The sequence below is a fragment of the Eptatretus burgeri genome, chromosome 16 (genome assembly GCF_056783735.1).
Source record: "Eptatretus burgeri isolate ZD-2024b chromosome 16, Ebu_testis_v1, whole genome shotgun sequence".
Lineage (NCBI taxonomy): Eukaryota > Metazoa > Chordata > Myxini > Myxiniformes > Myxinidae > Eptatretus > Eptatretus burgeri.
In genome coordinates this window covers 8,403,554-8,415,981 of record NC_140976.1, presented here as the reverse complement: position 1 = coordinate 8,415,981, position 12,428 = coordinate 8,403,554, and the positions used below count along the sequence as shown (strand labels likewise).

At 41.0% G+C, this 12,428-nt stretch overlaps 1 protein-coding gene and 1 pseudogene across 1 annotated transcript in view; both read right to left on the bottom strand.

Annotated features, from left to right (window-relative positions):
* The window catches only part of LOC147010450 (uncharacterized), a 71,818-nt gene extending 59,516 nt beyond the window's left edge, over positions 1 to 12,302 (bottom strand). Inside the window, exons 1-3 of the mRNA XM_085860310.1 lie at positions 12,000 to 12,302; positions 9,844 to 9,996; positions 2,985 to 3,152 (exon numbers count right to left, since the gene is read on the bottom strand). Coding sequence (XP_085716436.1) covers positions 2,985 to 3,152; positions 9,844 to 9,996; positions 12,000 to 12,215 — 537 coding nt within the window. The 5' untranslated portion in view covers positions 12,216 to 12,302. The remainder of the gene's footprint in view (positions 1 to 2,984; positions 3,153 to 9,843; positions 9,997 to 11,999) is intronic.
* LOC147010447 (uncharacterized) overlaps positions 1 to 12,428 on the bottom strand; it is a 188,325-nt pseudogene that overhangs the window by 66,713 nt on the left and 109,184 nt on the right.

Sequence of the window (12,428 nt, the reverse complement as noted above, 5' to 3'; positions counted from 1 at the left end):
AAAATCTGCATGTGGGTTCTCCTGTCGCACTATAAAGCGCCGAGCGCGGGGCGAATTGGGTCAGTAGAGAGTTTCTGTTTCGGGCTCGGGCGAGTTGTGGCGGCGGCGAAGTGTGGCAGCAGCAGTCAAGACGGGTCTGGAGGAGAGTCGGTCTGTCGGGGTTCGGAGTCTGTCAGGGAGCTGCAGACAGGAGAAGCCAGGAACGCGGTCGAGGGCGCAGTGGAGTCGCTCGTCGTGGGACCCAAGCAAGCCAGCTATCCTCTTTCCCCAGAGCATCAACAACCCCCCCCCCTGTTTCCCCCCCCCCCGCGCTGAGATAGTGTGAAAAGGGGGCCCCGTTCCCACTCCATTCCAAGCAGTGCCAACGAAACCCGCGGAGGAGCGCGGAGTCGGGGCACCGCCGCCATTTTGCGGCTCATCACAAGACGGGTAGGCTCTACGTGGTCTCGCGCCCACAGACCACGTCTGCCCCCTTGTCGTAGAGGGTGGCCCCTTTTCTTTTGATTTTGAGTATATGTGTTGTCGGCGCCGTCTGCAAAGTAAAACTGTGTAAGTGTTGCCGTGTGCTCGTGTAGTCGGTAGTAGATCTGCATTGTGTTTCTTTTGTTGCATTTGCTTTTGGTGCATAATTGTTGTGTTTCTTTTACATTTGCTTTTGGTGCATAATTGTTGTAATTGTATATGTGTGCTTTCCGTTTGCCACGGAATAAATGTGCCTTATGTTGAACTGTTTTTCCCGTTTCGCTTCGTCTTTTCTTTAATTGAATCTCCATCTTATTTCACGTAAAGGGTTGGTAGTGGGCTAAAAAACGCCCGACAATTAATCGGAACTGTCGAGGTTGACGATAACACCGCTCAGTTATCCCGATAGTACGGAACGGGTCGCTTAAAGTGGCCCGTGTCCGGAGTCGACCTGCGGCGAGGTGCGATCGCCCGGTCTACCCTCCGTGTGGGTACTTAGGTAGGTCGAATTTGGCGAACAACCCTATCCCACGCGGGGGGCCGATTGGCACGATCGTGGTGAGGCCGAAAGGCCCACCCGTGACTAGTTCCCGGCGTTAGTCCGAGAGGGTCACGACGGAATTATCCGTCCGGTGGGCGACGTGCCGCGATTCGAGTTACGTGGCCGCTCGCACGCCGGCGGGCGCAAATTCGCAACAATATACAGGGTGTCCCAAAAATATGTACTCACATTTTGCCTCCTCACAACTCATTGAATTTTTCATTTCTTTTCAGATCAAAATGACCCTAATCATGGCAGAAGTACGACTAGGTTTTGAAAAAAGAAAATTTATCATAAAGTGCAACTGGAAGCACGAAAACATCATGGAAGTGCAAAGACAATTTAGAAGACATTTTCACAAAGATCCACCAACGCGACGCACCATTGCTCGCATCCGAGATAAGTTTGAAACAGATGGAACTGTGCATGACGTCCATAAGGAGCGTTCAGGAAGACCACGGTCATCAACCACCCCCGCAAAGGAAAATCAATTGCTGGAAACCCTCCACCGATCCCCACGGAAATCTGTATGACAAATGGCTTGTGAGACAGGAATCCCAAAATCAAGCGCCCATAGCATGTTGCAGCGAATTAATTGGAAAAGTTACATTCCAAAATTAATCCAAGCTCTAAATGAAGACGATCCTGACCGGAGAGCTGAATTTTGTGAGTGGTACCTGGGCAAATGCGAAGAAGATGCAGCATTTCCATCCAAAATTGTTTGGAGCGATGAGGCCAGCTTCAAGTTAAATGGCTCAATTAACCGACACAATTGCACGTACTGGGCTCCTGAAAATCCGCATGTTACTATGGAACACCATTTAAACTTCCCAGGAGTTACTGTGAGGTGTGGGATATCAGCATTAGGAATCCTAGGGCCATTCTTTTTTGACCAAACTGTCACTGGTGATGTTTACTTAAACTTGCTGCAGGAATCTGTCGGTCCACATGTCGAAGAGATATTTGGTGACGAAGAGATTTACTTTCAGCAAGATGGAGCACCTCCCCACTACCACCGTGATGTAAGGGCCTATCTCGAAGCAACTTTTCCGAACAGGTGGATTGAGCGAAGAGGTAGTGTTGAATTCCCTGCGCGTTCCCCAGACCTCACTCCAATGGACTTCTTTTTATGGGGATATCTCAAAGATAAGGTTTACAGCTCAAAACCAACAACAGTCGAATGGCTGAAAGAGGAAATTGAAAGACAATGTCTTGCAGTTCCAAATGAAATGATTCGTAACGCTGTTGAATCCATTGGTCCGCGTTATCGGCTGTGTTTGGAACGTGATGGTCGTCAGTTTGAACATTTGTAAACATGCATTTATCCATTTACACATTTAACCATTAATCTTGTTTCTAAGTCAATAAACAACGCATTTATTATCATTTAAAGAGTGAGTGCATTTTTTGGGACACCCTGTATACATCGATATATATATATATATATATCGATCTATATACATATATATATATATATATATATATATATATATATATATATATATATATATATATATATATATATATCTATCTATATACATATGTATCTATCTATCTATATATATATATATGTCTATCTATCTATATATATATATATATATATATATATATATATATATATATATATATATATATATATATATATATATATATATATATATATATATATATATATATATATATATATATATATATATATATATATATATATATATATATATATATATATATATATATATATATATATATATATATATATACATATATATATATATATATATACATATACATATATATATATATATATATATATATATATATATATATATATATATATATATATATATATATATATATATATATATATATATATATATATATATATATATATATATATATATATATATATATATATATGCATACAAGTACATGTATCAATTTTGAAAAGCAAAAATCTGTCGGCAATTTTCTGTAGGCTTACCGGTGGGGTTGAAAACATGCTGTATATCCAATCAAAAAAGGTCATTTCCTTTTTGGGTGGAGGCAGAAACAGCTTTTCAAAGAAAATCCAGATTGAGGTGAAGGAGCCCAACAGCGACGTCAAAAATGCTGCCATATGGTAAAACACTGTCGTCAAGCATTTCATATTCTGCAAAACACACACCATTTCATAGACAACTGTTGCTCACAGTCACTTTGATTAGTTAATGGTAATAGCTATTTACAATGTAGCTCACATTTAAAATATGTCATAACATTAATTCAACAACATCTGATGTTTTCCATAAAAGCCAGTGGGCCCCGGTTGATGGACCTCTTCATGAGACACAACCAATTCAATGGTGGAAAATTTGAACAATGATACTGCAGCTGCGTATCACATTTGTGTTTCAAGTTTGATCACTCTACTGATGAAGACTCAGATTTGGATCGGAAATGCCGAACAACATGGCAATAAGGCCACATACATACGAACCAAATAGTCAGGCAGCAGTTGTCACTATCTGATCAGTACTTCAATAAATTTGCCAACTTTGATTTTTCACTTTTATTTGTTCAAGGACATCATACTGAATCACTTTCAACTTGTCTTCCAATTTTCAGTGTCATATTTCACCACCTGGGGGCACTTTTTCAAAATGGCTGCCAAAATCACAGAAAAATGTTAAAAACATAATATTGACCAAACAAATAAACTGATATGATGATGTTTTCTGGATTGTTTCATCCTAGTGATACTAATTATGAACTGTTGTTGTTTTGCATTTTGCCATCACTAAACATGACGTGCCATTCACAACTATCGATCATGATCATGTAATTGAGCAAGAACAGAAGAAAATGAAAAGCAAAGGAGGTTTCATCGGTATCACTGGCAATGAGTCGGCATTGGAAAAATATTTCATCATAGCTCCAACATTGGCGAGAGTTGTAGAAGAGTTTAAAGACTACGCTGTGTCTCGAATACTACGACTAATAAAAAAGACTACGGAATAGAAAGCAGAGAAGCATCATCCCTCCATCATGAATTAACAGGCGATAAAGGTAATAAGTTGGTGCAAAATGCTACAAAGCTTGTACAGGTCATCAGCAAGCAAGGAAACCCATTTGAGGAGAGTGACATGTTTAACCTGGTGACAATCGCTGTAACCCCTAGTGAAGTACGTCAGAACATTGAAAGTCGTGATCAACTTGGAAGAGAGTCAATAGAGAAGTTTGTTTTGAGTAGAATGGTTGAAAAGACAGTTGGATTTTGGGATCCGCAAAAGAAGAACATTGCCTACTTCAGAGATGTTGGACCTGTAGTAAAATGCAAAGGTTAAGGGCCAGTTGATGTCCATCAAACAGGAGAGAAACCTGCTTTCTAGACTACTGGTTGTCACCAAAAGTCGACCTGAGTTCAAAGTGAAAGATGCAATAGGAGAATATGAATTTGACATTACTCCACCATCCAACTTTCAGCCAGATGGTAGTATGATAACGCTCTCTGGTAAATCCCAGGTAGTGCAATCTGTCATGAATCTGCCTCTACCAGAAGATGTAAATCAGCCTCCAGAAGAAGATGCAAATGGCGACAGAGCAACACCAATTCTGATAGTAGAAGCAATGTGCATTGTCAACATGGTGACGAAGACAGATGAGAGGTTTACCACTGCTCATTTTGCAGCCACATTTGTTGAAATCATTGACAGCATGAGTAAACCATATAAGGGAATTCGAGTAGTCTTTGACCAGTATCTAGCTGGGTCTCTTAAAGAAACAACACGAGGCAAGAGGACCAAAAAGAACACATGCATTCATTACCATGTTAATGATTCTACAGAGATCAAGAATGTGAAGTCATTTCTGGCACACAATGACACTAAAGCTGAATTCACCCAATATCTCACGGATAAATTGCTAGATCATTACAAAGGAAGCCCAAAGATGGTTCTGGTGATGCATCACACACTGATGAAATTCATTGGCAACTTGTCTGACATAGTGTCAATGTCAGAAATGACTGCAGGGCATCACAACCTGGAGGAAGGTGACCACTTGGTCTTGTTAAATGCTATCGATGTCATGCACAAAGACAAGAATGCCAAATTAGATGTATTTTCCGTAGATACAGATGTCCTTGTTTTACTCACAGGTACCGATCCATTGCTTCCTCCAATGACCTGCTTACTTAGGAAAAAAGGAGAAAGGATACCAATCTGGGAAAGCTACCATAAACTTGGAAGAGAGAGAGCAGATGCCTTGGTGGGATGGTATGCCTTCAAAGGGATAGACAACACGGGCACATTTGCTGGAAAGGGAGTCATAAGTCATTTCAAGGCATTTATGAGTAGTGATGGCCCCATATTAGATGCATTTACTGCTTTTGGAAGAAGTACTGAAGTGCCAGAGTGGGTTTTCAAGCAGATGGAACGCTACGTATGTGTTTTGTACAAGCCATCTGGAAGTGCAGAGAGTGTAAGAGAGTTACGGTGGTCCCTGTTTGCACAGAATGAAAAGGAGGGCCGGCAACTCCCTCCAACCCTCGAAACATTAAAACCTCACACAGAACGGGCGTTTTTCATGGCGTTGGTTTGGAAGTCATCCTGCAAGCCATGCCCCAACATTCCGCCACCAACCAACTATTCTTGGCAACTTCAGGATGGTAATTTGATACCAGTATTAAGTGAAAATCCACCAGCACCAAAAGCTCTTTTGGAGCTTCGAAGCTGTTCCTGTAGCAGTTCCTGCATGACAAACAGATGTGGATGCCGAAAGAATACACTGGTGTGCACCAATGCTTGCGGATGTGGTGATGGGTGTGAAAATTCAGGACTATATTGCAGAAATAGAAGAAGAGGAGCTTTTTTAGACCAGTTCATATTTGACAGGCCCTATAATATTAATCTGCCAGAGACAATATAGGGGTGATGAACTTACGAGATATAATTTGAACTTCAAATGGTATTGGATGGAAAATGTTCATTATACTTCACAAGTATTGGTAACTAAACAAAATTGATGTCAGGATACTTGTCCAAAAAGCATAACAATAACGTATGGCGGTCTGGGAAAACCCGTCAGAAGTCGTGCTGGACAAGTTCCTCGTTTGAACAAACGGTACAAACACATATCAATTTATGTTTACTTCCCATTGTTACCATGCACGCTTATTCCAAAAGAGTATGGACCTGCTTGTTCCATACTCTTTTGAATGAGCGTACATGGTAACGATAGGCGGAAAAAACAATGAATTGTTAGGTTGCGTGACCGTTTTAAACAAGGAACTTGTCCATCGCGACTTCCGATGGGTTTTCTCAGACCACCACACATATTTCATCTGTAGGCCTACAACAGTATTGTCTATGAGTAAACAATAATTGATTGAGTTAAGGTGTATCCAAAATCACTAAAACCTTAATATGTCAAGTATTGAAGGAAATCATCTTCAACTAGTGAAAACATTAGGGACACTGCATAAAGTTGAACATTTTCAGTTGAATTTGAACCAAAACGGTAATCTTTATAATGAATGATACATTTTATGGGAATTTTTAATGATTTTGGCCGCCATCTTGGAGAAATGCGCCCTTTTTGAGGAGTTAACTACAATGTTTTTGATACTTTAGCTTAAACTGACTTGAAGCTCATTTGGCCAAAACATTAGAAAATATCATTCTAAATTGCTGGAATTATTAGTGAAAATTACGTTTTTAACAGCTTTTTTATGATTTTGGCAGCCATATTGAAAAAGCGCCCTCACATGGTGAAATACTTTACTGAAAATTAGAAGACAAGTTGAAAATGATTCATTGTGATGTCCTTGAACAAATAAAAGTGAAAAATCAAAGTTGGCAAAATTCTTGAAGTAGGTGACAACTGCTGCCTGACGAAAAGCTTTGTGATGATGGGTACACCAACACCACCAAAGTGGTCGACGAGGATGAGAAGGAAGATGGAAATCTCAATTCGATGCAGAATTTGAATTGGTGAGGCATTTATTATTTCTTATCAAAGCAAATTTTATTGTTAGTCATCAGATCATTGACCTCCCTCTCCTGCCAAGCCAGTTCACAATGTCCATATTGGGGCAATGAGCACTGAGTATTGTCAGGTGGTTTTACCAATCTCTCGAGTAGAATGTTTAAAATATCTGCAATTCTTGTTGTTCAAGGTTCCAGTGTGGTCATTTCAAGTTCATTCCAACAACGAATGAAAACTGATGCTCTCGGGACATCGAGCAGGTGAAGGGAAAGGCCAAGTCACATGATCACAAACTTCTCTGCATCACATATCATCCAGGCTTTGGTCACGTTTGTCTTAATGAGCACGTTCTGGAAGTTGCTTGGCACTAGTTCAAGTAACAGTTTGGATCACATGCCACTATTGGTCCACAATATAAGAAGTTCCGCCACGTCGTATACAAACAGTTCATGCAAAGGTGCTTGGAATTACCTGGCAAAAGGTATTCGTGCTGTGGCCTGTGCTGTGGAAATAATTTCCTTCAGTTTTCCACATCACACAGAATTTGTTGGCATTCAGTGCAAATAAAATATTTATTTAAAATGATAAAATGATTCCTTCACCATTCGAAAAATCCTCAGGAAATGCCATCATGTGTGTCTGACACTTCACTGGCTACACACAGAACATTTGATGTACACACACATACACACACACACACACACACACACACACACACACACACACACACACACACACACTGCAAGTAAATATTATGGATATAAACTTCAATAAGCACCGACCCATTACTCTGCTGTTGTCGTGGACCCAAGCACTCCAATGGAACCAACAGAGCAATATTCTTGTTTCCCAACTTGATGAAAATATTGAAATGCAAAATTGTGAGAACTGGGCTCCACAGGGTGATTGAGGGAGAGTGAATAAGGACAACAGATGGAGGATGAAAAATAGAGCAGGCCCACCATTCAATGCACAGTTTGTTGTGACAGAGCTGCATAAATCTTCCTCGATAGTCCTCTCTGTCCAATTATCAGGTGACAATTGTGGGTGCAGTCAGATCAGCTCTCAAAGCATCAACATCATGTATATAGATAGATAGATATACATATATATATATATATATAGATATATATATATATATATATATATATATATATATATATATATATATATATATATATATATATATATATATATATATATATAGATAGATATACATATATATATATATATATATATATATATATATATATATATATATATATATATATATAGATATACATATAGATATACATATATATATATATATATATATATATATATATATATAATTAACACCTCCCACACTCCTCCAGCCAAAGCTGCTGCATAAAGCACCCCAAGAAGGCTTCCACAAGGTAAGCGCAGCAGGTTTTTAAGACACGTGGGCTGATGCCGTCTTGACCAGTTAGTTACAGAATCAGAGCCGAGGTTTGACAGCAAGCTCTCCACCTTGTCAGGGGAAAAGGTCACAGAGTTCAGGAACAGCTGGGTGCGACTGTGTAAGGTGGGTACAGAAAGTGATGGGTTTGGGACACAAGATTTAGAAGCAAACACAGAGTTTAGGCATTCAGCCTTTTCACGGGCAGTGTCAGCTGAGCGGCCATTTGAGGTAAGGGAGGGGGTGGAGGGGGAACATACACCAGAAACAGACTTAACTAAATGCCACCAGGATTTTGATTTGGGAGACAGGTTTGAGAGTTCAGATTTGAGATTAGAAAGTTGTTGTTTTCTGCCTCTCCTGAGAGTAGACATGCACTTGTTCCGAGCTTTGTGGAAGGAACTGAGATTGCCTTCAGTTGGATTTACCTTCCATGAGGCGAAGGCAAGTTGTTTCAGGACAACTGCCTCGCCACATGCTTCAGTGCACCATGGGCGGGAGGAAGGTGAGGACAACTGAAGACGAGATGGGAAAAATCTGTGCATGAGAGCATATTTCTTTGAAAAAACAGATTATGCCTGGTTTGTCAGTGGCAACCTGCATGGAAAGATGTCAGGTTTGAGCGAAGGCCCCAAATGATTGAGGTCCACACTGTTAAGGATGAGATGGATGAGAGAGCCAGAGGGGAGGCTTTGGGAACAGGGGAGGGAAGGACAGGGGGAGCGTAGGATGAGGGAGGAATGGGGGGAGGTTGGGAGAGATGTTGACAGTGTGTAGTGGATTATAAAAGAGCTCGGGGAGAGGGCCTGATGAGGAGGAGAAAAGGCTCGGTGGTGATGGGATGAGGCACAGTGGGGAGTAATGAGAGAGGGGCAGAGAGAAGTTGAAGATTGAAGAAGGTGGAGGGATGAGATTGGTGAGAGAGGGCAGGGGAAGGAGGCAGCTTTGTGGATGTGAGGGAGGGGAACAACTTTGAGATGGGGGAGTGAGGGGGGAGGTTAGAGGGAGAAGGGTGAGAGGGGAGAATTGAGGGAGAGGGGGGAGTTCTTGAGAAAGGTGAGAGGAAAGCTTTGAGAGGGAGGGGAGACGATATACTCAGGAAAAACCACAGATTAATTGATGATACAAAGAAAAACAAAAAAAACACATCCACCATTATGTGCACGACGGTCATGCAGGCAAATGACTGCTGTGTGGATGGCCTGAGATTACGTCACATGGTGGGGTGCTGGAGAACGAGTGTGCCTGAAAAGTGTGATTACTAATACACACTTGCAATCTATAAAACTGATTGTTAAAATCGCATCAGCTTAAAAATGGGGACTTTCTGTTTGCTGCTTGGTTTTGTCAAACGGTCCATAAGAACGATCGTTGCAAGTGTTTATTTGGAGAACAAATTACAGAACAAATTATAACACATGCTTATTATAACCATTTACAAGTATAAATGACTTACCGGAAGCCGCGACCAAAGCCAGCGCAGAAAAAAAAATATCCCAGCCAGAAGAAAAAGGTGGTGAATTAAACTCAGGAAGGTGGTGTTGTGCCAAAAGTCTTCTGGTGCTTCCTGTTTCTTTATCGTCCCAAACCAATCAAAGAACCACGACTCCTGTTCAGGCAGAACGCAAAAACATAAAGAATACAACACAAATCCCTGGAGTGTCCATCTTGTTTACCCCATGCACCCACCCACCCATATATATATCTCTCTATCTCTATATCTCTATCTCTATCTCTATCTCTATCTCTATCTCTATCTCTATCTCTATCTCTATCTCTATCTCTATCTCTATCTCTATCTCTATCTCTATCTCTCTATCTCTATCTCTATCTCTCTATCTCTATCTCTATCTCTATCTCTATCTCTATCTCTATCTCTCTATCTCTATCTCTATCTCTATCTCTATCTCTATCTCTCTATCTCTATCTCTATCTCTCTATCTCTATCTCTATCTCTCTATCTCTATCTCTATCTCTCTATCTCTATCTCTATCTCTATCTCTATCTCTCTATCTCTATCTCTCTATCTCTATCTCTATCTCTCTATCTCTATCTCTCTATCTCTATCTCTATCTCTCTATCTCTATCTCTATCTCTATCTCTATCTCTATCTCTATCTCTCTATCTCTATCTCTATCTCTATCTCTCTATCTCTATCTCTATCTCTATCTCTATCTCTATCTCTATCTCTCTATCTCTATCTCTATCTCTATCTCTATCTCTATCTCTATCTCTCTATCTCTATATCTCTATCTCTATCTCTATCTCTATCTCTATCTCTATCTCTATCTCTATCTCTCTATCTCTATCTCTCTCTCTCTCTCTCTCTCTCTCTCTCTCTCTCTCTCTATCTCTATCTCTATCTCTCTCTCTCTCTCTCTCTCTCTCTATCTCTATCTCTATCTCTCTCTCTCTCTCTCTCTCTCTCTCTCTCTCTCTCTCTCTCTCTCTCTTCCACAGATCTCCTGGTGTCCCTGCTCCCTTCGTCGTATGTTCTGTGTGTTTGCTTTTATACGAGCCTTGAGAAAGCATTCCAAAAAAAAGTAGCTAAAAGTGAGCACACACACATTGGAGGAGACCAGATCAATATTTAAACCGATAAATAAAATCCATCATTCGATGCTATCATTCAATGATGATATCATGACCAAAGCCCATTCAAACCTATCCACTACCATTCCTGGGAGACCATTCCACATATCCTGTTGGGCTCTTGTTTAATAGTCACCCCAAAACGAAATAATTAATGAAATAATTGATTTTATCAGTGTTATGTCAGGAGAGCAGATCCTTTCCATCCGACCGCATTTTCTTCTGTCACTGTTGGCAACAATGTGATCGGAAACAGGAATGTTGTTAAAATGGGAAGAAAGGGGGTGGTGGAGGACAGAGTTTGGGTAGGGAAGTTGAGGAGATGTGGTTGGGGGACCGAGGTTGAAGAGTGGGAGGGGGGGTAGGGTTGAGGACTTGGGGTTGGGGCTTGGAGGGGAGGGGGAGGGTTGAGGACGACGAGGGTGGGGGGGTTGTTGAGGACTTGCGGTTGGATGTGGGGGGGGTTGAGGACTTGGGGCTGAGTGGGAGAGGGGTTGAGGACTTCGTCACATTTTGCTTGATGCGGAATTCCACATGTCCCTGCTCGTCGATATGCTCGTCAGTCGATCTGTCACATATCGCGATATTACGGAGTATCCCTCCCACGGATATTAAAACCCATTCACACAGCCGAGATGCTGATGGTTCAATCGACATCGTAAATCCAGCAAACCAAACCAACTGATCCCCATATCTCTCTCGTCCAGTGGAAAATGTGAGATCTGGGGCTGTGTTCCGTTATCAAGCAGTTTGCTCTCGCTTACCAAGAGGCTTTCTTGATTCAAAGCGCTCAAACAAGTTATGCAACGGAACGGAGTGCTCGTCACCGCTTAACAACATGGCGGTCTCCATGGAAACAATGCTGTCGTGGTGCTCGAGCAAATGTCCGAACCGCCGTTTTCAGTTTTACATTTAAAACCATTAAAACCATTTAAAACTATTTATAACCATTTAAAACCGGCATATTTAAAATGGTGTGTGAGAGGAGCACGGAACCCGAACATGGAAATGATCGTTTACCTTCACTGGAGGAGTGTAAACGAAGCTGAAAAGCCAATCCATGAAGGTGACTGGCGTCTTGGGGGGAACGACAAACAAGTCGTCGAAGAACAAACGGATCCACACAGTGAGGAAAATCTCCTCATGGAGAACACGGGAAAACAAGACGATGCGTCCACCATGCACGAAACTCCAGGAGTTACGGAACGTGACGTCACAGAACCCAACAATCGTCATGGAATGTGACGTCACGAGACCGAGCAATCCTTCCTCACGTTCCCGTCGTCACGGTAACAAAAACGAATGCACGTGATCAACAGAGAATCCACGAATAATGTAATATATTTATATATACATTTATACATTTACATTTATATGTAACATCATTCACTGCATGTCATATATCATTTGATATATTTATACCAATAAATGTTTTGGTTTTTTTTTTAT